This window comes from Hippichthys cyanospilos, chromosome 1 (assembly GCF_059441005.1).
Source record: "Hippichthys cyanospilos isolate Australia breed blue-spotted pipefish chromosome 1, RoL_Hcya_1.0, whole genome shotgun sequence".
NCBI lineage: Eukaryota > Metazoa > Chordata > Actinopteri > Syngnathiformes > Syngnathidae > Hippichthys > Hippichthys cyanospilos.
This window is the reverse complement of record NC_142369.1, coordinates 36,344,001-36,371,989: the sequence shown is the minus strand read 5'-3', so window position 1 is coordinate 36,371,989 and position 27,989 is coordinate 36,344,001. Positions and strand designations below refer to the sequence as shown.

General features: G+C 40.3%; 1 protein-coding gene across 9 annotated transcripts in view; it reads left to right on the top strand.

Moving 5' to 3' along the window:
- Positions 1-27,989, top strand: part of rad17 (RAD17 checkpoint clamp loader component) — a 166,528-nt gene that overhangs the window by 135,309 nt on the left and 3,230 nt on the right. For 7 of the 9 annotated variants that reach the window (XM_088409576.1, XM_088409568.1, XM_088409534.1 and 4 more), the window contains 4 exons: positions 15,065-15,168; positions 15,241-15,387; positions 15,573-15,701; positions 17,999-18,119. In XM_088409576.1, the coding sequence (XP_088265702.1) occupies positions 15,065-15,168; positions 15,241-15,387; positions 15,573-15,701; positions 17,999-18,119 (501 nt within the window). Of the gene's footprint in view, positions 1-15,064; positions 15,169-15,240; positions 15,388-15,572; positions 15,702-17,998; positions 18,120-26,117; positions 26,162-27,989 lie in introns of those variants that run through there. The other 2 variants (XM_088409545.1, XM_088409563.1) reach the window with 2 other exon arrangements.

The window sequence follows — 27,989 nt, the reverse complement described above, 5'->3', positions numbered from 1 at the left end:
CACGTTTACAGTTCAACTTTCAGCTACAATTCAAGTTTTTGTACCGTAAAAATTGTCTAATGTTAAGTGAATGGTGTTGTTAAGAAGTTTCTGATTATACTTAACGATTTCGTGTTTGAATCGTTCTGTTATTACTATTTACGTCTGGACATGTTTCTCCTGTGGTCATGTGATCTTCCTAGCAACCGCCTAGCAACTAATCACAAGTTGTGTTTCATTCCTGCACTACCAATCAGGACTCTGTTTACACTATCATAGGTTGTTTTGCTCTTTCATCGGTCAGTCGGCAGGTATCGTTGTAACGGACAGTCATTTTTTTCTGCTTTCAATCATTCTGTGGATTATCTCATTCCTTTCATTATTATTCCGTGCGTCCATGAGAATGTAAGTACAGTTTGAATATGTTGTCCGTTCGTGGTTTTGGATACATGTTTACGTTTGCACTGCTTCACTTTGTCCATTAATGTCTTAAGTTGTTATTGCACCTAAGTTTGGTATAATTGCTAAAGGCAAATATACCGTACTTTTCATACTTCCCTTTTAGTATTCACGTTAAAGTTTCATCCACAAAATGTGCATATTTGTCGCATGTTTGCCGTGTGTGCCAATGTGATCCTTACGCCGTAAGGGAGTGACGTCACCGCCCACTCAAATCTATTCGGCTCCATTAACCCTTTCCTACCTAACGCACATTTTGGAACGATTGGGTTGAATTCATTCTTCCTATCATTGTACGGTATGTTTGCCTGTGTTGTTTATGTTATTCTAAGCTAATATAGAGTCATGTGAGCATATGATGTAACATATTGTACAATGTTAGTTATGTTAGTTATCAATGTTTAGTGAATGTTCTCTGCTCTCCTTTGCAGAGACCACACACCCACAATCAAACATAGAACACACACAGAACACACAAACACAGAAACACACACACACCAACCCAGATAAATAAATAGAACATTATATACAAATAAAGAGTGGCATGAGAGTGTGCATCGTCTTTATGTTCTGGCCGGACAACCTGATAAGATTGAGGATCCTCTGAATCAGTCAAGTACAGTCCTTTCAAGGAGGTCACAAGTTTGGACGCTACTCCGACACCTCCATTACAGGTGTGATTCAAAAACATGCAGGATACAAGCCCTCGAGGACTGGAGTTTGACACCTATAGTTTAGTTACACAAAGTAATCCATTTCCCATGTTGCCATCGGGCGGCCATCTTAGACCACTGAAGACTCCAACTCCAATCTGCCCTCATGGGCGGCCATCTTGGATATTTTATTAGACGTCTCATTACCTCTCACTACTGCTTCCACCTAGTACGGCATCTGGCTTGGTTAACTCAGCTTGATTAATACGTTTAAGTTTTTTTCAGTTTTTCAACTCTGTATTATTCACATTTCTTCACTGTTTCACATCAATCCACAATCCACCTCATTCAATCCACCTCATTCAAATGATAAGCTCATTAACAGGAGTTTAAAACTCCAGTCCTCGAGGGCTGATATCCTGCATGTTTTTGAATCACATCATTCACTTAACATTAGGCCTAATGTCACAGATTCACATTATTCCAGTTCAACTGTTCTCAGTTTGTTAACTATGTAGGATTCATAATTTTTCACAGATTCAAATCATTCTACAGTTCAACTTTTTTTCAGTTTTTCATTCATCTTCAAATTCCACAGTTCAACTTTTTTTTAGTTTTTCAACTTTGTATTCATATTTCTTCACAGATACACACCATTCAATTGTTTCACATCATTCCACTTTTCAACTCCCAAACCTTCAACGGTTTCACCTTCACACGCAATTTCTTCAGAAATTGCACATTTTCTAGTTATTGTGTGAAGGTGAAACCTTCACACTTATGTTTTTCTCCACCTTTATTATTATTATTATTATTTTTTTTTTTTTTATTCCGACCGTTTTTTAGGTACGTTTCAACTCATTCCCAGTTCATCCAATTCATGCCGTTCGAACTTCATATCATTCTACATATTCATGTTTAGTGCGGGTCTATTTTTCAAGTTTCAACTTTTCATCGTTTTCCTACAATTTAAGTTTTTGTACCGTAAAAACGGCCTAATGTTAAGTGAATGGGCTGGTCTTCGTGCTTTATTTTTAAACCTTAACGTTTTCGATATTTCCTATGTCTCGGTGGCTCATGGGATTTGTGTACGGCATTCGCACATCATGTTCGTGGGTTCAATCCCAGGCTGCGTCATTTTTTAGTTGTGTGAGTCTTTTTTAGTTAGTGCGGGTCTATTTTTCGAGTTTCAACTTTTCATCGTTTTCCTACAATTTAAGTTTTTGTACCGTAAAAACGGCCTAATGTTACGTGATTGGAGCGTACTTCCTACTTCCTTTTAAAGCGTTCACGGTTTCGTCATTTCCCGTGGCTCAGACGTTCTGTTGACGTATATCTACTACATGTTCGTGCGTTCGATCCCCGCTGTGTCTTTTCACACATTCAGTGTTTTTTCTCAGTTAATTCAGTATTTTCTTTTGGTTTCAACTCCTTCCCAGTTCATCCAATTCATGCCGTTCGAACTTCACATCATTCCACATATTCACGTGAAGTGCTTTTTTATTTTTCAAGGTTCAACTATTCATCGTTTTCCTACAATTTACGTTTTTTATACTATTCATATTTAAAGAATTTAGCCTTTTCAAACTGTTCTTACTTTCATTTCATCTTTTCATTCCACAGTTGAACTTTTTTCAGTTTTTGAACTTTGTATTATTCGTAGTTCTTCATAGATTCACGTTCAAAAATACTTCATTCCCTATATTTCAAGCTTTCACAGTGTGGTCTTACACTGCCCCCCAGTGGCCCAGTGGTAGAGTTGTCATCTTCAACATGTCCGTGTCCCGGTTCGGGCAAATCGCGTTTCACGTTTACAGTTCAACTTTCAGCTACAATTCAAGTTTTTGTACCGTAAAAATTGTCTAATGTTAAGTGAATGGTGTTGTTAAGAAGTTTCTGATTATACTTAACGATTTCGTGTTTGAATCGTTCTGTTATTACTATTTACGTCTGGACATGTTTCTCCTGTGGTCATGTGATCTTCCTAGCAACCGCCTAGCAACTAATCACAAGTTGTGTTTCTTTCCTCCACTACCAATCAGGACTCTGTTTACACTATCATAGGTTGTTTTGCTCTTTCACCGGTAGTCGGCAGGTATCGTTGTAACGGACAGTCATTTTTTCTGCTTTCAATCATTCTGTGGATTATCTCATTCCTTTCATTATTATTCCGTGCGTCCATGAGAATGTAAGTACAGTTTGAATATGTTGTCCGTTCGTGGTTTTGGATACATGTTTACGTTTGCACTGCTTCACTTTGTCCATTAATGTCTAAGTTGTTATTGCACCTAAGTTTGGTATAATTGCTAAAGGCAGATATACCGTACTTTTCATACTTCACTTTTAGTATTCACGTTAAAGTTTCATCCACAAAATGTGCATATTTGTCGCTTGTTTGCCTTGTGTGCCAATGTGATCCTGCCGTAAGGGAGTGACGTCACCGCCCACTCAAATCTATTCGGCTCCATTAACTCTTTCCTACCTAACGCACATTTTGGAACGATTGGGTTGAATTCATTCTTCCTATCATTGTACGGTATGTTTGCCTGTGTTGTTTATGTTATTCTAAGCTAATATAGAGTCATGTGAGCATATGATGTAACATATTGTACAATGTTAGTTATGTTAGTTATCAATGTTTAGTGAATGTTCTCTGCTCTCCTTTGCAGAGACCACACACCCACAATCAAACATAGAACACACACAGAACACACAAACACAGAAACACACACACACCAACCCAGATAAATAAATAGAACATTATATACAAATAAAGAGTGGCATGAGAGTGTGCATCGTCTTTATGTTCTGGCCGGACAACCTGATAAGATTGAGGATCCTCTGAATCAGTCAAGTACAGTCCTTTCAAGGAGGTCACAAGTTTGGACGCTACTCCGACACCTCCATTACAGGTGTGATTCAAAAACATGCAGGATACAAGCCCTCGAAGACTGGAGTTTGACACCTATAGTTTAGTTACACAAAGTAATCCATTTCCCATGTTGCCATCGGGCGGCCATCTTAGACCACTGAAGACTCCAACTCCAATCTGCCCTCATGGGCGGCCATCTTGGACATTTTATTAGACGTCTCATTACCTTTCACTACTGCTTCCACCTAGTACAGCATCTGGCTTGGTTAACTCAGCTTGATTCATACGTTTTAGTTTTTTTCAGTTTTTCAACTCTGTATTATTCACATTTCTTCACTGTTTCACATCAATCCACAATCCACCTCATTCAATCCACCTCATTCAAATGATAAGCTCATTAACAGGAGTTTAAAACTCCAGTCCTCGAGGGCTGATATCCTGCATGTTTTTGAATCACATCATTCACTTAACATTAGGCCTAATGTCACAGATTCACACTATTCCAGTTCAACTTTTCTCAGTTTTTCAACTTTGTAGGATTCATAATTTTTCACAGATTCACATCATTCTCCAGTTCAACTTTTTCAGTTTTTCATTCATCTTCAAATTCCACAGTTCAACTTTTTTACAGTTTTTCAACTTTGTATTCATATTTCTTCACAGATTCACACCATTCAATCGTTCCACATCATTCCACTTTTCAACTCCCAAACCTTCAACGGTTTCACCTTCACACGCAATTTCTTCAGGAATTGCACTTTTTCTAGTTATTATTATTCTGCCGTTTTTTGGGACGTTTCATCTCTTTCCCAGTTTATCCGATTCACGCCGTTCCAATTTCATCTTATTCCACTTATTCCCATTCGGGGCGCGTGTATTTTTATAATTCCAATTATTCATAGATTTCCCACAATTCCCTGTTTTCCGAGCCAAAAGTGCCATTGACTTCCATTGGGTGAGTTTTCATTTCAATACTACATCTTTTACGTTTCATATTTTCAAAATTTAACTCATTCAGCTTGCCTTAGGGATCATTCTCATCATTCCAGTAATACATAGTTTCCAATAATTTCCCATAATTCCATATTTTTCCCACCTTTAATATTTCATAATGCATTTCCAATGGGAGGGCTTCCCATTCATTCTCAAAGGGACAATTAACATTTCACATTTTGATGTTTCCCATTTCATATTCATAACATTGAACTTATTCATTCCACCCTATGGCTCATTCCCAACAATTCAATAAATCAAAATTATTAATAATTTCCCATAATTCCATATTTTTCACCTATAACAATTTGTTATTCATTCCCAAAGGCAGATTTTACTTTTCCTACTTGAAGCTTCCTCATTTTGCATTCAATTCATTCAGCCAATTCATTTCACATTGTCATCATTACACATATTCACACAAACCAGTAATTCATAACAATATTAATAAATTTACCCATAATTCCTCATTCCCATTTTCCTCACCAAAACTTTGTAACCTTCTATCTTGGCCATTCCTGCTCCGATTCCCACCGTTCCAACTTTAATCGATTCCCCCAGTTCTTGCCATTCCATCGTGGTATCCATTTTCCTTTTCCCAGAAGTAAAAAATTACCCACAATTCCCTTTTTTCAGTTTTTCCGTTATATCTTTGCCATTCCTTCTCCGATTTCCACCATTCCAACTTTAATCGATTCCATTCATCCCCACCAATTATTTGGTGTATTCATTTACCTCTTACCAGAATTCAAAATATTCCCAAAATTCCACATACTGTACCTTTAATGAACCAATTCATTTTCAATGAAGTCATTCATTGTGTTGGGGTTTGGCCTTTATGGACTACTGTTTAGGTAGACAAAGTATTCCATTTCCCATGGGGTCATCAGGTGGCCATCTTGGACACTTGGCTACATACACTGAGACTCCATTTCCCATCAACCCTCAGGGGCGGCCATCTTGGATATCTGATCAGACATCTCATGAGCGCTCAGCCCAACTTCCACCCAGGATGGCAGCCATCTTGGTTAACTTAGAACAATAAAAATGACTCTCTCCAAATGTTGAACATCCAAACTATGAAATATAATCCCCCAAAATTCAGAATTTGTTCTTTGAGTGTACTTTTTTTCTTCCTTATTGAAATTTTGTGATATTTTACAAAATTCAAAGAATTGTATTGTTTTTCACTTAATGACTACAGGTGTTTGTCCGATTCAGTCCGATTCAGCGTTTAACCGTTCATCTTGACCCTGCCAATGACCTCTGGGTGTCATTTACCCAGAATGCATCTTTTTTGCATAAGTAATAGCCCCCTAAATTGTGTGGGCGTTTGGCCTTCGTGGACTACTGTTTAGGTAGACAGAGTACTCCATTTCCCATGGGGTCGTCAGGTGGCCATCTTGGACACTTGACTACATACACTGAGACTCCATTTCCCATCAAACCTCAGGGGCGGCCATCTTGGATATCTGATCAGACATCTCATTCAGTTTTTCCCTTGTATCTTTGCCAGTCTTCATCCGATTCTGACCGTTCAAATTTTAATCGATTCTCCCGATGCCCGCTATTCCATTTTTACCCACTTATCAAAAATTACCCACAATTCCACTTTTTCAGTTTTTCCCTTATATCTTTTTCATTCTTCATCCGATTCCGACCGTTCCAACTTTAATCTATTTCCCCAATGCCCGCCCATCCAATTTTTTTCAAAATTCAAAAATTACTCACAATTCCACTTTTTCAGTTTTTCCCTTCTATCTTGGCCATTCCTGCTCCGATTTCCACCGTTCCAACTTTAATCGATTCCCCCAATGCCCGCCCATACATTTTTACCCACAATTCAAAAATTACCCACAATTCCACTTTTTCAGTTTTTCCCTTATATCTTTGCGATTCTTCATCCGATTCCTACCGTTCCAACTTTAAACGATTCCCCAAAGTCCTGCCATTTCATGGTGATATCCTTTTTCTTTTTCGCAGAATTCAAAAATTACCCACAATTCCACTTTTTCAGTTTTTCCCTTGTATCTTTGTCATTCCTGCTGCGATTTCCACTGTTCCAACTTTAATCGATTCCCCCAATGCCCGCCCATCCATTTTTACCCACAATTCAAAAATTACCCACAATTCAATTTTTTCAGTTTTTCCCTTATATCTCTGCCATTCTTCATCCGATTCCGACCGTTCTAACTCAAATTGATTCCATTCATCCATGCCAATTCATTGGTGTATTCATTTACCTCTTACCAGAATTCAAAGTTTTCCCACAATTCCACACACTGTTCCTTTAATGAACCAATTCATTTTCAAAGAGGTCATTCATTGTGTGGGCGTTTGGCCTTCGTGGACTATTGTTTAGGTAGACAAAGTACTCCATTTCCCATGGGGTCGTCAAGTGGCCATCTTGGAAACTTGCCCACATACACTGAGACTCCATTTCCCATCAACCCTCAGGGGCGGCCATCTTGGATATCTGATCAGACATCTCATTCAGTTTTTCCCTTCTATCTTTGCCTGTCTTAGTCCGATTCCGACGTTCCAATTTTAATCGATTCCCCCGATGCCCGCCATTCCTTTTTTACCCACAAATAAAAAATTACCCACAATTCCACTTATTCAGTTTTTCCCCTATGTCTTTGCCATTCTTCATCCGATTCCTACCGTTCCAACTTTAATCGATTCCCCCAAGTCCCGCCATTCCATGGTGGTATCCGCTTTTTTCCCAGAATTTTAAATTTACCCACAATTCCACTTTTTCAGTTTTTCCCTTATATCTTTGCCATTCTTCATCCGATTTCGACCGTTCCTACTTTAATCGATTCTTTAATTGATATCTTTTTTCTTTTTCCCAGAATTCAAAAATTACCCACAAATCCACTTTTTCAGTTTTTCCCTTGTATCTTTGTCATTCCTGCTGCGATTTCAACTGTTCAAACTTTAATCGATTCCTCCAATGCCCGCCCATCCATTTTTACCCACAATTCAAAAATTACCCACAATTCCAATTTTTCAGTTTTTCCCTTGTATCTTTGCCATTCTTCATCCGATTCCAACCGTTCCAACTTTAATCGATTCCCCCAAGTCCCGCCATTCCATGGTGGTATCCATTTTCTTCTTCCCAGAATTCAAAATTTTCCCACAATTCCACTTTTTCAGTTTTTCCCTTATATCCTTGCCATTCTTCATCCGATTCTGACTGTTCTAACTTTAATTGATTCCCCCAATTCCCGCCATTCCACATCATTCAAAACCTCTCCCTTCAGGTGTTTCACCTTCACACGCAATTTCTTCAGGAATTGCACATATTCTAGTTATTATTATTCTTATTCTGCCTGTTTTTTGACGAGTTTCAGCTCATTCCCAGTTTATCCGATTCACACCGTTCCAATTTCACATTATTCCAGTAAAGCGCCCGAAGGGCGTTTCCATTTTTGGAATTCCAAGTATTCACAGTTTTCCCAGAATTCCCGGTTTTCCACCCCAAAAAGTCCCATTGACTAACATTGGGTCATTTTTTGTTTCATTATTACAGCTCTCCCTTTTCATATTTTCAATATTTAACTCATTCATCTCGTTTTAGGGATCCTTCCTATCATTCCAGTAATCAATACATTCCAATATTTTCCCATAATTCCATATTTTTCATCCTTCAAAAATTCATAATTCATTTCCAATGGGAGGGCTTCCCATTCATTCCCAATGGGAGATTAAACATTTCACATTTTGAGCTTTCCTATTTCATATTCATAACATTTAACTCATACATTTCGCCTTATGGCTCATTCCCACTATTGTAACAATTAATAATTTTCAATATTTTCCCATAATTACATATTTTTCATGTATAACAATTCATAATTCATTCCCAGTGGCGGACTTAACATTTTTTATTTAAAGCTTCTCCACTTCACACTCACATTAATCAGTTAATACATTCCCCAATTTCAATACTACTCACATTCACACCTTCCAGTGATTCATAACTATTTTCATATTTTTACCCATAATTCCTCATTCCCATTTTCCTCATCCAAAACTTTGTAACCTTCTATCTTGACCATTCCTGCTCCGATTCCCACCGTTCCAACTTTAATTGATTCCCCTAATGCCCGCCATTCCATTCGTGTATCCATTTTCCTCTTCCCATGATTCAAAAATTACCCACAATTCCACTTATTCCGTTTTTCCCTTCTATCTTTGCCATTCTTCATCCAATTCTGACCGTTCCAACTTTAATCAATTTCCCCAATTCCCGCCATTACATGTTGGTATCTATTTTCCTCTTCCCTGAATTTAAAAAATTACCCACAATTCACCATTTTCAGTTTTTCCCTTCTATCTTCACCATTCTTCATCCGATTCTGACCGTTCCAACTTTAATCAATTCCCCCAATGCCCGCCACTCCATTTTTACCCACAATTCAAAAATTACCCATAATTCCTTTTTTTCAGTTTTTCCCTTCTATCTTTGCCATTCTTCATCCGATTCTGACCGTTCCAACTTTCATCAATTCCCCCGATGCCCGCCACTCCATTTTTACCCACAATTCAAAAATTACCCATAATTCCACTTTTTCAGTTTTTCCCTTCTATCTTTGCCGTTCTTCATCCGATTGCGACCGTTCCAACTTTAAACAATTCCCCCAATTCCCGCCATTACATGGTGGTATCTATTTTTTTTTTACCTGAATTAAAAAATTACCCACAATTCCACTTTTTCAGTTTTTCCCTTCTATCTTTTCCATTCTTCATCCGATTGCGACCGTTCCAACATTAATCAATTCCCCCAATTCCCGCCTTTACAGGGTGGTATCTATTTTCCTCTTCCCTGAGTTCAAAAATTACCCACAATTCCACTTTTTTAGTTTTTCCCTTCTATCTTTGCCATTCTTCATCCAATTCTGACCGTTCCAACTTTAATCAATTCCCCTGATGCCCGCCTCTCCATTTTTACCCACAATTCAAAATTACCCATAATTCCACTTTTTCAGTTTTTCCCTTCTATCTTTGCCATTCTTCATCCGATTCTGACCGTTCCAAGTTTAATCGATTCTTCCAATTCCCGCCATTCCATGGTGGTTTACATTCTTCTCTTCCCAGAATTCAAAGTTTACCCACAATTCCACTTTTTCAGTTTTTCTTTCTATCTTTGCCATTCTTCATCCAATTCCAGCCGTTACAACTTTAATCGATTTCCCCAATTCCCACCATTCCACATCATTCAACACTTTTGCCTTCAGAGGTTACACCTTCACACGCAATTTCTTCAGAAATTGCAAATATTCTAGTTATTATTATTCTACTTCTGCCTGTTTTTCGACATGTTTCAGCTCATTCCCAGTTTATCCGATTCACACCGTTCCAATTTCACATTATTCCAGTTAAGCGCCCGAAGGGCGTTTCCATTTTTGGAATTCCAAGTATTCACAGTTTTCCCAGAATTCCCGGTTTTCCACCCCAAAAAGGCCCATTGACTTACATTGGGTCATTTTTTGTTTCATTATTACAGCTTTCCCTTTTCATATTTTCAATATTTAACTCATTCATCTCGTCTTAGGGATCCTTCCCATCATTCCAGTAATAAATACATTCCAATATTTTCCCATAATTCCATATTTTTCATCCTTCAAAAATTCATAATTCATTTCCAATGGGAGGGCTTCCCATTCATTCCCAATGGGAGAATAAACATTTCACATTTTGAGCTTTCCTATTTCATATTCATAACATTTAACTCATACATTTCGACTTATGGCTCATTCCCACTATTGTAACAGTTAATAATTAATAATATATTCCCATAATTCCATATTTCTCATGTATAACAATTCATAATTCATTTCCAGTGGTGGATTTAACATTTTTTACTTGTAGCTTCTCCACTTCACACTCACATTAATCAGTTAATACATTACCCAATATCAATACTACTCATATTCACACCTTCCAATAATTCATAACTACGTATTTTCATATTTTTACCCATAATTCCTTATTCCCATTTTCCTCACCAAAACTGTGTAACCTTCTATCTTTGCCATTCCTGCTCCGATTCCCACCGTTCCAACTTTAATCGATTCCCCCAATTCCCACCATTCCATTCGTTTACCCCCTTTCCTCTTCCCATGATTCAAAAATTACCCACAATTCCACTTATTCAGTTTTTCCCTTCTATCTTTGCCATTCTTCATCCGATTCTGACCGTTCCAACTTTAATCAATTTTCCCAATTCCCGCCATTACATGTTGGTATCTATTTTCCTCTTCCCTCAATTCAAAAATTACCCACATTTCCACATTTTCAGTTTTTCCCTTCTATCTTCACCATTCTTCATCCGATTCTGACCGTTCCAACTTTAATCAATTCCCCCAATGACCGCCACTCCATTTTTACCCACAATTAAAAAATTATCCACAATTCCACTTTTTCAGTTTTTCCCTTCTATCTTTACCATTCTCCATCCGATTCTAAACGTTACAACTTTAATCAATTCCCCCGATGCCCGCCACTCCATTTTTACCCACAATTCAAAAATTACCCATAATTCCACTTTGTCAGTTTTTCCCTTCTTTCTTTGCCATCCTTCATCCGATTCCTACCGTTCCAACTTTAATCAATTCCCCCAAGTCCCGCCATTCCATGATGGTATATCCACTTTCTTCTTCCCAGAATTTAAAATTTACCCATAATTCCACTTCTTCAGTTTTTCCCTTATATCTTTGCCATTCTTCACCCAATTCCGACCTTTCCAACTTTAATCAGTTCCCCCAATGCCTGCCCATCCATTTTTACCCACAATTCAAAAATTACCCACAATTCCCCTTTTTCAGTTTTTCCCTTCTATCTTTGCCATTCTTCATCCGTTTCTGACCGTTCCAATTTTAATTGATTCCCCCAATTCCCGCCATTCCATTTTTACCCAAATTTAAAAATTTACCCACAATTCCACTTTGTCAGTTTTTCCCTTATATCTTTGCCATTCTTCGTCCGATTCCAACCGTTCCAGTTTTGATTGATTCCCCCATGTCCTGCCATTTCATGGTTATATCCATTTTCTTCTTCCCAGAATTCAAAATTTTCCCACATTTCCACTTTTTCAGTTTTTCCCTTCTATCTTTGCCATTCTTCATCCGATTCCAACCGTTCCAACTTTAATCGATTCCCCCAATGCCCGCCATTCCATTTTTACCCACATTTAAAAATTTACCCACAATTCCACTTTGTCAGTTTTTCCCTTATATTTTTGCCATTCTTCATCCGATTCCGACGGTTCCAACTTTAATCGATTCCCCCAAGTCCCGGCATTCCATGGTGGTATACATATTCTTATTCCCTGAATTCAAAATTGACCCACAATTCCAATTTTTTTGTTTTTCCCTTATATCCTTGCCATTCTTAATCCGATTCCGACTGTTCCAACTTTAATTGATTCTCCCAATTCCCGCCATTCCACATCATTCAACACCTCTCCCTTCAGGTGTTTCACCTTCACACGCAATTTCTTCCGGAATTGCAAATATTCTAGTTTTTTTATGTTTTTGTTTTTATTCTTTGGAGCTGCCAAATGCGTTGTAATTTTTTGTCAATATTAAGGATGTTTTTTGGGTTGTTTTCCTGCATTATTACTACACTACAAATCAGTCAGAATTCATGCCTTTGACAAATAGTTGAGATAAACACTTTCTTGACTTATCATTTACTATCATAGATGATCCATTTACATATCTAGGGTTTAAAATACCCTGAAACCCCAAACATTTATTCAATCTCAACTTTGATGATATGATCATGATGCTGAAAAATACCATAGAGAAATGCGCATAAATGCTATCAAGATGTTGACCTTCCCAAAGTTCTTATACCAATTTTAAACCTGCCACTCTTTATCATTTAAAAGTTTTTCAAACAGTTGGACTCCATAATCCTTCCACTACAGGACACCCAGAATAATCAAAAGACATCTGCAGAAACCCACCGAAGAGGGAGGATTCGGCCTCCCCATTTTTAAGATCTATTATTGGGCTGCTAATGCCAGGGCCCTCCTGTACTGGCAGTGAAGTCAGTCAACTGAGATGCCGAGTAATTCCTCTCAATGGCTTAACATCGAAGCTTCCACTGTGTAAAGGACTCCTCTTTATGTACATTACTTTTTACTAAGACGGTCTCTTTTCAAAATCTGATTGGCGACAGCTATGTAATAAAAAACTACCTCAGAATCCTGAGACAGATAAGTGCCAACAAGTTGCCAGCTTTGCCCGAACATACTCCCATCTGCTATTACCACTCTTTCCCACCAAGTGTTTGCAGATTGGAAAAAGGGCACACTTGTGACCCTTTAAGACATCTATATAGACAAAGTGTTTTACCTCATTCATAGAGCTGAAAACTAAATTTGTACTACCCAAATTCCATTACTTTAGATATCCCCAAATTAGACATTACCCCAAAGTTGCAGTCCTAAGCTTCAAAAATATGCCTAGGACCTGCCCTTTCAATGATCTCTTGCTGACCCCACCAGATTCTAGACACATGATATCCAGATTTGTTAAAACAGTTTTCTCCCACAATATCCACACATCATCTTAAAGAGATTTGGTCAAATTAGTTACTCACAAATGCTCCTTTCATGTTAGACACAGACTCATTAAATTTAAAGTCATTCATTGCTTACATTTTTTGGTCATGCCCTCAGTTGTATAGGTTTTGGTTGGAAATATTCCATTGGTTCAGTGCATCATAGGAGAACAAAATAAGCCCTGATCCGGAATTGTCCCTCTTTGGTTACTCAGAGCGTCCTCTCAACCTCTAGTCAGCCATACCACTAGCTTTAATGCTTGGCAGGGTGGCAGCAAAAAAGATGATTCTCTTAAACTCAAAATTCCCTAAACCTCCATGCTTCAAGAAAGGGCTCAACAAAATGATTAATATTATTCAATTGGAAAAGATATTCTTTCACAGAACCAATGCTCAAGATAAATTCTCGGACATTTGGGACCCATTCATGGACCACCTTAAAGACTGATACTTGCTCTCATTGTCTGTACTGTGTTATGCTTGCAACATCTGTTCAGCTAAATGCCTTGGTGGTAAAATGATACTATACATATGCACAACCCATTTCTTTTATTTGGCAGATCCAAACTATGTGTTTTTGTTGTAGATTTTGTTGTTTGTTTGCCAGATTTTTCAAAATGGTTCTCAAATGACAGTATGAATGCTGCATATGTTAAGAATTGGGTGAGAAACTCAATGCCATTTCACACAGGTAAACAATACATTAGGGTGTGAAAAGCTGATGCTTTTGTCATGAAATATTACACCCTGGGGGTAGGATGACAAAGAGCTTGATTTTACTTGTAATAAAAAAAAAAAGTGCTTGACTTTTTGAATGTTAATACTGCCAAGGATCAGCTTAATTAGTCGTGGCAGCCAAGATCGTGGTTGCGATAAATTGTGCAGCCCTACTCTTGAATTTAAACCTATTAAAGGGAGTATGTCATTTTTCACATGCACCTGCGGGAGCCTTAGGGGCATTACAATAAATGCAGCAATACACACTCCTGCTCCGGGTGTCAGTACCTATAAGAGACATGGTAACCTCCTGAGGAGTGCCACCTCCCATGTAATAGAATTTAAAGAAAACTATTCCTACGATTATATTTAAAACATACTGTTGGTCGTTAAGAACACATTTGTAGGATTTTTAAATTTATAATAATTTTATTTATTCATTTTTAATAAAAACCCGTCGAAATCTTACATATTGTCACTTTAAGACTGACTGACAAGCTTCAAAGCTTCTTTTCAATGCCTTTCACGCCGCAAGCACCACATGTGGAGGATTAGTGTAATGACCCTGTTTTGGTAGCAAACACAACCTCTGTACTTTAAGCAACTATTGAAATAATTTCTGCCATAATTTCAGGAAAAAAACTGTAACAGATGATGTGTTAGAAAATGGGAGTAAGACCACCCGCATAGGTAAAGAAGGTTTTAACCAAACCAAATTGGGGCCCTAGAATGTGTTTCCTTAACTATAAAGAGAAATACAATGTTACCCAAACATAAGATGAATAATTTATCTACTGTATGTCATGTAATTTAGGGGGAACTCCTGAAGATGTTAAAGCAGATGAAACTGATTTTGGACTTGGGTTACCCTCCCATCTTTCTCAACACCATAGAGAGTCGTTACAGGTTGACCCAGAGGTACTTATACACACACTTTTACCATAGAAATTAACATATGTCTTTTAAAATCATCTCTTCTGTCTGTCTTAGTTGATTATAGAACGTTCCTATGTGTCTGGGGAATTCTTCAACCTGTATCTCCATCAAAATTACCTGGATTTCTTCTCTGAGATGGAAGACGTTGATAAAACCAGCGCCTACATGTCTGACGCTGACATCCTCACATCTGACTGGATGGTTAGCCTTTGCATAGACGTTTTAAAAAAAAAACTACCAAAAATGAATAGATTCACAGTCTAACAATAAAAATGGATCAAAAAAGATGATATTTAGAGTAAAAAGCTGGGTCTGCACTTTCAATGTGAAATAAGACTCATGTGTTTGTCTGGATCTGCTTCATTGCTGGACTGTTCTGTTCTCAGAATAGTAATACTATGGTGAGATATGGGTCTTCAGTGGCCACAAGAGGGCTTCTTCACTCCAATTCTCAGCAAGTAGCTGTTGGCTTCAGACCACTGCACAAACCCAACTGGTTGCTGGTCAGCAAGAAGGTAGGACATTAGCAATTCATATCAACTGTGGTTCACCAAACTACAAACATATACATCTACTGTATTTAAATCCCTGTTATTTGAGCACATGCCTGAAGAATGTAAAACCCTGACTGTGTTTCAATAAAAGACTCAAAGGGCACAAAATTGCAAACTGGTGTAGCTTCAAACATAAAGAAACCAAGTAATATGCAAAGTAACCATATTGAATGTAGATATTGTTTGTTATCATATGCGCTATTGGGCCTGAGCACTCCAGTTCAAGTCTGTCATTGTGCTTTTGCCCAATAAATGTGTCAGGCCAGCCTGAATTCGAAGTCAAGTCAGCTGTTCCAACGATTGCTGCCAAGGACCACTTATCAAATAAAACCTATGTAGGAATTGATAACCATGTACAACAGTGGTTTTTGTGTCATGGACTGGTTAAGAAAAGTAGGCTACATTCTTTTTTACAGACCGGCAACCATTGGGGGTGCTTTTAAATTGCCAGTTTTAAAGCATTCTCACAGAAAATAAGTCCCAACCGTTACTTTTCAATTTGATCAGTTAACGTAACACATCATTTTAGTAACAGGGAACATATCATCATGAGGGTTGTGGATTTCGGTAGGTGGGCGGAGTCCACCCTGAACAGGTTGCCAGCCAATCACAGGGCACACAAACAACCATTTGCACATGCAAACACACCTAAATGCTATTTACTTTCCCTAAAATATTTTGAAATGTGGGAGGAAACCGGAGTGACCACAGATAACACATAGAACATGCAACATCTACACAAAGCCTGTAGCCGGAACCAAACGCATGACCGCTCCATGTGAGGCAGATGTCCTCACCAATCTACCACTGTGACACCCTACATTTAAATCAATTAATAAAACCATGAAGGGCAACTTTGTGAAACAGTGGTTAGCACATCCTCCCTCACAGTTCAGGGCCCCGAGTTCAAATCCACCTCGCTCGCCTTTCTTGTGTGGAGCTTGCATGTTCTCCATGAGCCCACGTGGGTTCTCTCTGAGCACACTCCAAAAACATGCATGGCAGGTGTACTGGACATAAAAGATTTTCATAAAGTGTGATTGGGTGTGTGAATGGTTGTTCTCTCTGTACGCTGCAATTGGCTAGCAACCAGTTCAGGTTGTGCCCCACCTACTGCCCGAAGTCAGCTGGAATGGGCACCAGCACGCTTTTGAAACTAGAGGGTTGAGTGCATGGAATGAAACAATATTAACTTCATCCTATCCCAGCTGGCTTCGGGCATTCATTTTAAACATTTACACTCAACAAAAATACAAACGCAACACTTTTGTTTTTGCTCCCATTTTTCATGAGATGGACTTACAGATCTAAAAATCATTCCGGATACACAATATTACCATTTATCTCAAACATTGTTCCTTAATCTGCTTAATTGTGTGATATTGAGCACTTCTGCTCATGCATTGAATGTTAATTTCTCCACCATAAGCCGTCTCCAAAGGGTTCGAGGTAAACCTGCTGGATGTGGACGTCCTGGGCTGGTGTGGTTATACATGCTCTCCAAAAATGCAACTTGAAGTGCTTTGTAGTTGAATCAGACAGATGAGAAGGTTTTTTTATGTTGCACACCCCGCAGATGAAATTTTTATTTTCATTTTTTATGAAACTTTTTTATTTGTGAAAATGCAGATAAGTAAATTTGATTCTACAGTGTGCAATGTAAATAAAAATTTGTATTCTCATTCGTGTGGTTCAACTGCACTGTGTCTCGAATTGCATATTATTTATGAAGCGCATATAAGTTTGATTTTATTTAGTTTCATTTCAGAATGCATGTCTTGACATAAATGCAACATCAAATTTGACGGGGAAAATGATCGAAAAAGAAAGTAAAATAATGAACCTTAGCTTTTCTTGCTGTTTGCTACATAAATTTGATTCATTCTGAATTTGAAACTTTAGTTGTGACTTTTTAAACTTTTCAGTGAATAAAAAAAATAAAAACACATATACATGGATAGCTCTCAAGCCACTGAACATTAAGACTGGTTAAATAAAATATATATAAATTATATCACAACTCAAAAGCCATTGACCATCTTGGTTGAAAATGTTTTAGGGGGATTATTTCAGTATCTGTCTAAAAAAAATTCTAGCACACAGAGACGAACAACCATTCAAGCACTGAATCACTTTTAAGGAGAATTTAATATGTCCAATACACCTGCCATGCATGTTTTTGGAGTGTTGGAGGAAGCCTTGTTGTATTGCACATCTCTAAATACAAATCATAATTAGCCTGATGTTGTTCTTATTAGCATCGGGAAGGCTGCCTGGCTGCTCAGTGCTTGTTTCGCCACTTCTGTTTGACACATATCAGCCTTCAAACTGAGTTGCTACCATATTTGGCCAAATTCATCAACCCCTTGAGGAATCCAGGTAACATACACACACACACACATTTGTGACTGATTGATAGAACAAGTTGCAGCAATCAAGCAATCACATTTTTTTGTATAGCCCTAAATCACCGAAGTCTCAAAGAGCTTCACAGATGAAAAGAGGTCATGTCGAGACTTCTTTCGAAAAAAGAAGTCATACAGAGACATCTTTTCGGTGTAAGGTACACAACAGCATCCTCTGTGAAAGCTCCCAGAAAGGGAAGGAAAAACTCAAAAAACCCAATTAGGGTAAAATCAGAAACCTCCAGAAGGGACCACAGGTGGGAGGAGCCCCCTTCCAGGCCCACAGGTTGAAGTGGATGTTGCATGTACCAAATACAGACAAATAGATACACATTACAGACAAGTACAGGTAAACAATAGAGATTACAGAAAACATATTGTGCTATAAAGTGCAATGATGACTTGATAGCAGGCAAAGCCATTGGGAAGGAACCTTCCCACAGTCCAACCAAGTGGACCGCAGACGGTCCCCTTTTAAAGGGACTGTATTATGTAATCCTAAACTTTCCACAGTTTGCGTTAAGGTCACATAACTGTATATGATTGTATATAACCTTTGGCACAATGGTGATTTGATTATCTAGGGTTAGGGTAACTAATGAAAACTAATGAATGTTCAGGAGGCATCCATACCCAAGCCACATCAACTGTCTCATCTCAACATGAAGGAACAGCGGCTCTTAGTCTTTCTCAGATGATCAAACTTATCAAAGTTGGCTCTAAGGTCCCCCACATACCAATCTGACATCAAGAGTCTGAACATCAATATGTGCTGTCAACTTGTAGTGAATCGCCTTTGAAAAGATGGCCTTGACAACAGGGAGTTGTGCAGGCATTTTCATCTGATTGAGCATGTTGAATTAGGTTGGGTTGTGGGGACAAACAGTCACTCTCACTGGTTGTTAACTAGAGTTGGTGCACGAGATGAGAGCGGAAACACGCAAAGAAGTCTCTGGAAATGCACATTTTTTATTTTGTAATTTATTTACATCTTTTGTGGATTTTGAGAACATGGCCACTAGGATGAAAGTAAGTGAAGAGGAATTCATCAGCATGTACTTCTCTCAGGTGAGATAGAAGATAGCGGAAACTTCAGCAGAAACCAACCCTAATTGTTTTGTTGTTCATGCCCAGCAAATGTTATTGGCTCTTTTTGTTCGCATCAATCTTACGTCAGCCAGCAGGGGGGGATAAAACCATGCTAGGAGAAACTGTAAACTGAATGCTTTTCTTTTCACTTGTTTGCTTTTTTTGAGTGTGTGTGTGTGTGTGTGGGGGGGGGGGGGTAATTTTGAATACTTACCGCTAAGACTAATCCCCTTTCCAAGATGAATATAGGATCGTTTTAATTGATTAGCCATTTTGTTTGCTGTTATACACTACTTATTCATTAATTTAAGTGAATGACCCTCAGATTGTTCCAGTGTCCCAGCATCCAGGGAAATCCTGCTTCTCTGTGGATGACCCAAAATTCAGCATACTTCTGATGAAAACATTGACACCTTCCTCCATAAACTAAACCCGGTGCAGAGTCCGCATTACAGTAGAGGCCACACCGATCCGCCTGTCGATCTCCTGTTCCATCCTACCCTCACTCGTGAACAAGACCCCGAGATACTTGAACTCCTCCACTTAGGGCAGGACCTCATCCCCGACCCAGAGAGGGCATTCCACCCTTTTCCGATTTAGGACCATGGTCTCAGATTTGGAGGTGCTGATCTTCAGCCAAGGCACTTCACACTTAGCTGCGAACCGCTGTCAGTTGAAGGTCACGGCCTGAAAAAGCCAACGGCACCACGTCATCAGCAAAAAGCAGCGGTGCAATACTGATGCTCCCAAACCTGACCCCCTCAAGACTTCGGCTGCGCCTAGAAATTCTGTCCATGAAAGTAATGAACAGAATTGGTCACAAAGGGCAGCCTTGGTATAGTCCAACCTTCACCAGAAATTAATTTGACTTACTGCCGGAAATATGGACCAAACTGTGACATCGGACAGGGACCGAACAGCCCATATTAGGGCGTTCCCCATACTTCCGAAGCACCCCCCACAGAGATACCCGAGGGACACGATCTAACGCCTTCTCCAAGTCCACAAAGCACATGTAGACTGGTTGGGCGAACTCCCATGCACCCTCAAGGATCCTGACAAGGGTGTAGAGCTGGTGCACTGTTCCACGGCCAGGACGAAAACCACACTGCTCCTCCTGAGACTTGACTTCCTGACGGACCCACCTCTCCAGCACCCCTGAATAGACCTTACCGGGGAGGCTGAGGAGTGTGATTCCTCTTTCGTTGGAACCCACCCTCTGGTCCCCCTTCTTATAAAGGGGGACCACCACCCCAGTCTGCCAATCTACGGACACTGTCCCTGATGTTTATGCAATGTTGCAGAGGTGTATCAGCCAGGACAGCCCACATCCAGAGCCTTCAGGAACTCCAGGCGTATCTCATCCACCCCTAGGGCCTTTCCACCAAGGAGTTTTTTGACCACCTCAATGACTTCAGGCCTACAGATGTGAGATCCCACCTCAGAGACTGAAGACTCTGCTTCCTCAGAAGCAGAATTGAGGAGGTCTTCGAAGTATTCTGCCCACGATTCACAACGTCCTGGGTTGAGGTCAGCAGTGCCCCATCTCCACTCCACACAGTGTTAATGGTTCACTGCTTCAACCTCCTAAGACGTGAGATGGTGGACCAGAATTTCCTCGAAGCCGTCAGGAAGTCGTTTTCCATGGCCTCCCCAAATTCTTTCCACATTCAAGTTTTTGCCTTGGCGATCTCTGAACCTGCACTCTGCTTGGCCAGCCGGTACCTGTCAGCTGCTTCTGGAGTCCCACAGGCCAAAAAGGCCTGATAGGACTCCTTCAGTTTGACGAAATCCCTTACCGCTGGCGTCCACCAGCAGATTCAGGGTTTGCCGCCATGACAGGCACAGACCACCATAGGGCCACAACTCCGATCAGCCACCTCGACAAAGGGGGTGTGGAACATGGTCCACTCGGGCTCAATGTTCCCTGCCTCCCCCGGGACATAGGAGAAATTGAGCCAGAGGTGAGCGTTGAAGCTCCTTTTGACAGGGGACTCTGCCAGATGTACCCAGGAGGCCGTCACGATACACTTGGGTCTGCCAGGTCTGGCTGGCATCCTCCCCCACCATCAGAGCCAATACACCTCCAGTTGGTGATCAGTTGACAGCTCCGCCCCTCTCTTCACCCGAGTGTCCAAAACATGTGGCCGCAAGGCCGGTGATACAATCACAAAGTCGATCATTGAACTGCCTTGGATGTCCTGGTGCCAAGTGCACATACGGACACCCTTATGTTTGAACATGGTATTATTGACAATCTGTCATGAGCACAGAAATCCAATAACATAACACCACTCGGGTTCGGATTGGGGGGGCCGTTCCTCCCAACCACACCCCTCCAGGTCTCACTGTCATTGCCCACATGAGCATTGAAGTCCCCCAGCAAAATGAGGGAGTCCCCTGAGGGAGCGCTTTCCATCACACCCTCCAGGGACTCAAAAAAAGGTGGGTACTCTGAACTGTTGTTTGGTGCATAAGCACCACGGTCAGGACCCATCCCCTCACCTGAAGGCGGAGGCTACCCTCTCGTCCACTGGATGTAAACCCCAATGTGCAGGTGCTGAGCTGGGGGGCAATAAGAATGCCCACACCTGCTCTGCGCCTCTCACTGCGGGCACCTCCAGAGTGGAAGAGAGTCCAACCCCTCTCGAGAGGACTGATACCAGAGCCCAAGCTATATGCGGAAGCGAGTCCGACTATATCTAGTCTGAATTTCTTGGCCTCGCACACCAGCTTAGGCTCCTTCCCTGCCAGAGTGGTGACATTCTATGTCCTAAGAGCCAGCCATTCTATGTCCCAAGAGCTAGCTTCTGTAGCCGTGGATCTGTGCGCCAAAGTCCCCACCTTTGGCCACCAGTGTTTCCTCTAAGCTGCGCGCATGCGCACTGCTCGCACGTTCTCAGCGCACAAGAAAATTTATGCTGCGCATAAAACATAAAGCAATATAAACATATTAAATAGTATCTAATATTAGACCTCATCTGATTAATTAGCTGTGGACCAATAATATTGTTTTCTGTATCATTTTGCATTGTGACAGCGAGTGACAAGTGTCCAGTCAATTATTCGATAAGTTTCACTTCTACTATTCATCCAATTAAACACACTGACAGAAACGTTCTCTGCATATACTCCATGTGCAGGTTAGCTAGCTAACAACACTGTGGAGTTAAAAGATACAAATGCTAACCTACGGTAAACGAACGAGCAGCGACACATCCACTCACCCAGCGAAAGTAATAAAGAAGTGTGCTTCTTTTAAGATGGAATGGCTGTCGGAGTTTATCCAAATCGAAGAACAAGTGGTGAAAGTGGGTTCATTTTTTTTCTTTTCCACAACTTGAGACTCGTTCATTGCCATGGTGCAATATACAACACACTGTCAGGTCTAAAACACTTATTGCTAAGATGTAAAAATAACAAACTTGTTAAAAATGAACAAAAACAGTTATGATTAGTTTGGCAACATTGTACAAGTTGAGACTTCTGGCCGCCTGGTTTACTCGTATGCTTGCCCAGGTTCAAATACAATAAATAAAATAAAAAATGCCACAGCTCTATCTTTGATTCAATAAAACATCAATTTCTTTCCATAGTAGTTCCAAAGCTCTTCAAACAAAGATTCTTCAAATAAAAGGCAAACATTACGGTCAAGGAACAGTGTTCTCTAATCTGCAATCAATCTCAACTGTCCCCTGTGATGCATGCCCCAAGGCTCTTAACACTAGACGTTCCAGCATTTGGCTCGACTATCTATAAAGACCACCGGGTGCCAATTGGCACCAAGGAGTTTAGCTAACACCCTAAATCACCTGTGAACGTTTAACTGTTATGTAAATTGAAAAAAAGAGGTTGCACACTCACTTTATTTTGTTGGTGGAGCAGCAGACATGCAAATTGGGGCAATTATGTGGGTGTGGAAGAGCATGCACAGACCCATCTTTTGAAAATTTCATTCAAGATCAGAAAAAACTTATCTTCTTGAGAGAGCAACACACACGTTTTTCCTCAGATGGTGAGATTAGTCTTCTCCATCTGAGTCATTGTGAATTTACTTCACTCAAGATCATTTCCAATGCCTGTTGAGCATTGAGTCTTCTCTGCATTTTGTGTTCTATAGGAGTTTGCACACCCCAGAATTCTTGAGAATTCACAATAGTGATGCAGTCTGCACCCACAGGCCAATTCAATAGATAGGTCAATTTGCATGTGTTTACACCCGGTTGCAAATGCGAACAAGTCGTCTGCTTACTACATGAACAACCCCCAACAATCTTGTTTTTATGTCTCTTACTGTGCTGCAGTTAGTCGCAAGCAAGGGAAATCTGCATTTGTACAAGCTTATGGAATGATAATGTGAATCATTATAGCATCATACAAAGGCAACCTTATCTAGATGCAAACATGACCGAAAACAAAAGTCACTAAGAGATTTTTTTTTTTTTTTTTAATTGAATCTGCATCTGTGCTATTTATGGATGATTATGTTGACACATTGTGATTGAAACCACATTTGCCTGGGTGTGTGGATATGAAAAAGTCTCACTGGCTTCTGGACACACCCAGAACATGCTCACACATTTTTTGACTTTTTGTTTTGTGTTTTTCTACTCATGCTGCATTTTACTTCTTGTGTGTTTGGCTGTATTTGTAACGAACTGTATATTTTGTGTACAATAAACTAAAGAATTCTTATCTTGAAGTTTTCAACAGAGGGGTCTGTGCAAGCTTTTCAACCCCCACTGAAAAACACATCTCAGAAACCCCACACAGGATGTCCAAAAACGACCACATTTGCCTGCATGATGCTCCCCCTAACTAGATGAAGTTGGTGTGCAACTTCTCTTCTGTTGAATTTACATAACAAAGTTAGCCATTCACAGGTGATTGAGGTTGCGAGCTATAATCCTTGGTGTCATTTGGCACTCCGGTGGTTTTTATAGGTAGAAGTGCCAAATGGCACCACTCTGGTCTCTGGGAACTTTTGTCAAACTAGAACATATCATTGACAATTTCCTTCTCTTTTATCCATAATAGAAGAAGCCTCTCCATTTTGTTGTCAACCGAGGTCTGTCCCCCGGCAAGGAAAGTCTTGCCCTTAGAAGATTGCCGAGCGGTTATGGCCATACTCACGAGCAAGGTTAACTATGCGTGCGCCTCCTTCGTTTTTTTATTTTTTTATTATCTCCTGCTTCGTTTCTATTGTCATCATCCTCTTACTTCTTCCTTTACCGCCACTAGCAATTTTAGCAGCCACGTCTAACAGACAAAGTTTGTGATATTGTCAGTTGTGCTGCAGGAAATTATCCCCCCGGTCCGCTGTCTAAATTTACGGCATTGACTGTGCCGGCCAATAGTATATCTGCATCTCCGTGAGTGAGACCGGGACTGTGACCTTAATTGACCAATTGCATATCGTCATCTCCGTGACTGACTCCGTGACTGACACCGTGACTGAAACAGTGACTGTGACATTGTAAGAGCAATAGCGTTCAGCGTTGCCGTGACAACGATTGTTCGTAAGATGAAAGGTTTGTGCGTAAGAACTGGACAAAAAAACGCCGCGGTCCACGCTCGTAAGTGGAAAAGTTCGTAAGAAAGGGAGTTCGTAAACCGGGGACCCACTGTATTATAAGGGCAGTAATGTAAATGTCCATTGGGCAGTGAGTCAAAACAACCAACAAACAAATAACTTTCTCACTCTTGGCCATTAAAAAAACCTGAATTAACTCTCTTTTTGGGATCAAAACCAATAATTATTCCAAATGCTGTGAATTGGCTCCTACAAACATGTCCATCATAAATGCATCGTCCTCCCGTATTGTTCCTGGATGACTCTTTTCACCTCAGCTATCCCCTCAAAAATGACGGGAAAAGTACCCAGAAACACATCACCGGTCCACACATTTAAAAGTTGTTGGACATCATTACGTCATGCAATTCACATGACATCCTGGAGTTCACTGGCTTATGCTGCGTTCAGATGGAGCTCGTCGTTTACGCTCTACGCGATTCGTTTTGTCTCGAGGTCAAGATGAGGTTCACTTTTCCACGCAACAGTATCACGCGAGGGAAGGGGAGTGAGCCTGCTGTGCAGTTTACAGTGGATCCGGAAACGAGAGCATTGCTGAGAACGTTCACTTTTCCGGGATATGGCAGAGCCAATATTTTCTCCTGCAGCACCTTTATTATTCTTTTTTTACACTGCGTGTCCCTTGCTTTCACAACAATACTTGTCTGCCAAAAACAAAAAGTTTCAATGTCGCAATCAAGTGGCCAATACTGTGCTAAATACTGTACTGTCAGTGCTGCATTATCGTTAGCTTAGCACAGTAACTACGTTTCAACAGCTGTTTAAAAAAGGAAGCAAACGCTGCACATATCAGTTGTCCCAAGTTCTCCCTTCTGCCTTTCTACAAGCCAGGTGAGTGCTCTTGCTTGGCTCTGTTTTGTATTGAAAGCTCAGCTGGCCGTGTTGGATAGCTCCCGGTGACCGCAAAGCAGCCGATATGACTCCTTCCTGCCCCCTGCTTGAGACGTTGAACTTCCCAAAGCTGATTGACTTACGCGACGCGACACGCGCAAAAAGTTCAATTTTTTGGAACTTCTTGCGTCACACATAATTACGCGCCGTGCGTCGCTCCATCGTGTCCATCGCGTCGAGCGACGCGTCATCGCGCCCGTCGCGCGATCTCCATTGACTACAATACAAAACTGTACACTCTTCGTGCTCCATCTTAATGCGGCATTAGTCCTTGCCGCAGCTAGGCCCCTTATCATGCTTTACATGATATTCTAGTGTTCTAGTGTTACTTTACCAAACATTATAGGTGATGGTCAAAATTTGTCACATTTGTGTGACAAGGTAAACATTCTGCTTCAGGCCTTCACAAGAATGATACACAGCCCTGAGAGCCAGCCAACATGCTTCAGTAAACAAAAAGGAAGACATGGGATGTGCATGCTTAGACATATAAAAGGTGAGATGAGAAAGCTATTACCTGTGTTGTTCCTGCAGTTTGTCTCACCACCTAGCAAGACAAGTTATTGCTTCTCCACTAGCTGGTATCTTAGCAATAGGTTGCGCTAGAGTCACGTGCTCTTTTCTGTTAGAATGACTGAAGATTTTAGCCTCAGTATGAAACACAACTGTTTTGTCTGCTAGCTGATGACCACATTGAAGTGTGCGTCAAGCCATGTCACATTTTGGAGCCACTTTTTAGGGAGGAAAAAAAAGTTCAGCTCACGCTTGGTTGTCATGGATGAAAGGTAAATAGGCACACAAATGCACGAATTGAAACATTCGGCTTTACGCATCGGTGATTTCTTTTGCGCATGTGACATTTCTGTGCACATCTGTATACAAATTCGAACAAAAAGTACAATGATTTACAAATTTTCTTCAGCCTATTTTCAGCTGACTGCTAAGGCAAGATATTTAATGATTAAAGACTTGTGTTTTTGTGCAATAATTTGACAATTTGAAAATTAATGCCTGCAACATGTTTCAAAAAGTTAGGACAGGCAACAAAAGGGAAGGAAATTTGATGAATGCTTGAAGAACACTTTGGCAAATACCACTGGCAAACAGGATAGGCTATACAAGGAGCATGCCAAAAACATTTGAGCAACTGTGTGAAAAAAAAAAATAGTCCAATAGTTTAGGAGCAATGTTTCTCAATTTTGAATTGTGAGCAATTTAGTGATACCCATAGGGATAATTTAGGGATATTGTACACCCAAAGCTGTAGAGAATGTGGAGAACTTTCTAGATGGCAGTACCGAGGCTGAAAACCAAGAATGAATGCTTGTGACCCTCGATCAATCAGGCAGCACTGCATTAAAACCAAACATCACTATGTAAAGGATATTATGGCATGTGCTCAAGAATACTTTAGGATCCCGTTGTCAGGTAACACAGTTTGTCGCTCAACAACAACAACATGTTAAAACACCGGCGCCTTCTCTGGGCCCCAACTCATTTGAAATGTATGGATCCAAGTTGCAAAGTGTGATATGGTCCAATGAGACTGCATTTCAATTGGTTTTTGTAAATCATGGAGGTTATGCACTCTGGGTAAAAGAGGCAAACGACCATTCAAAATATAACCAGGTCAATATTTTGCAGTACTCACACTAATTTGGCATCACAAAGGCACAAAACAATAAAAGCTGCTGTAACTCGACCAATCTACTCAAAATTTCCCAAATTTATCGAGAGCCCAGTCCTGAAGACAGCTACAAATTCACTTTTTATCATTGCACTAGCTAGCACCACCCAGCAAGAGCAAAAGATTTCACCATTTCACATTTTCATTTCCTGTGCTCGTTGAAAAAACGGAGCGGCCCTGGCTCAGGTGGTAAGTGGGTCATTCAGTGATTGCTTGGCATCGTCGGGTGTTGGAATCCCACTCTGAGACGTGTCGTTGTGTCCTGGCAAGACACCTCACCCATCTTGCCTCCAGTCGGAGGGGCTGCTTACACAATATGGTAGCCTGGCCTCCGTCAGTCTCCCCCAGAACATAACAGCTGTGGCTACATTATTTGGTTTACCACCACTGGGGTGTGAGTGCGTTAAATGAGTAAATGAGTTGTCAGTGTTTTGAGTACCTGGGGCAGGTAGAAAAGTCCTATATAAGAGAAAAGTCCATTTACCTTATAACTGAAAGTTTGACAGGAAAGCCGCTAGACGTGGATCATGAATGATTCCAATGATTCCAAAGTGTCGATAATGGCCGTGGCCTATAAACAGCAC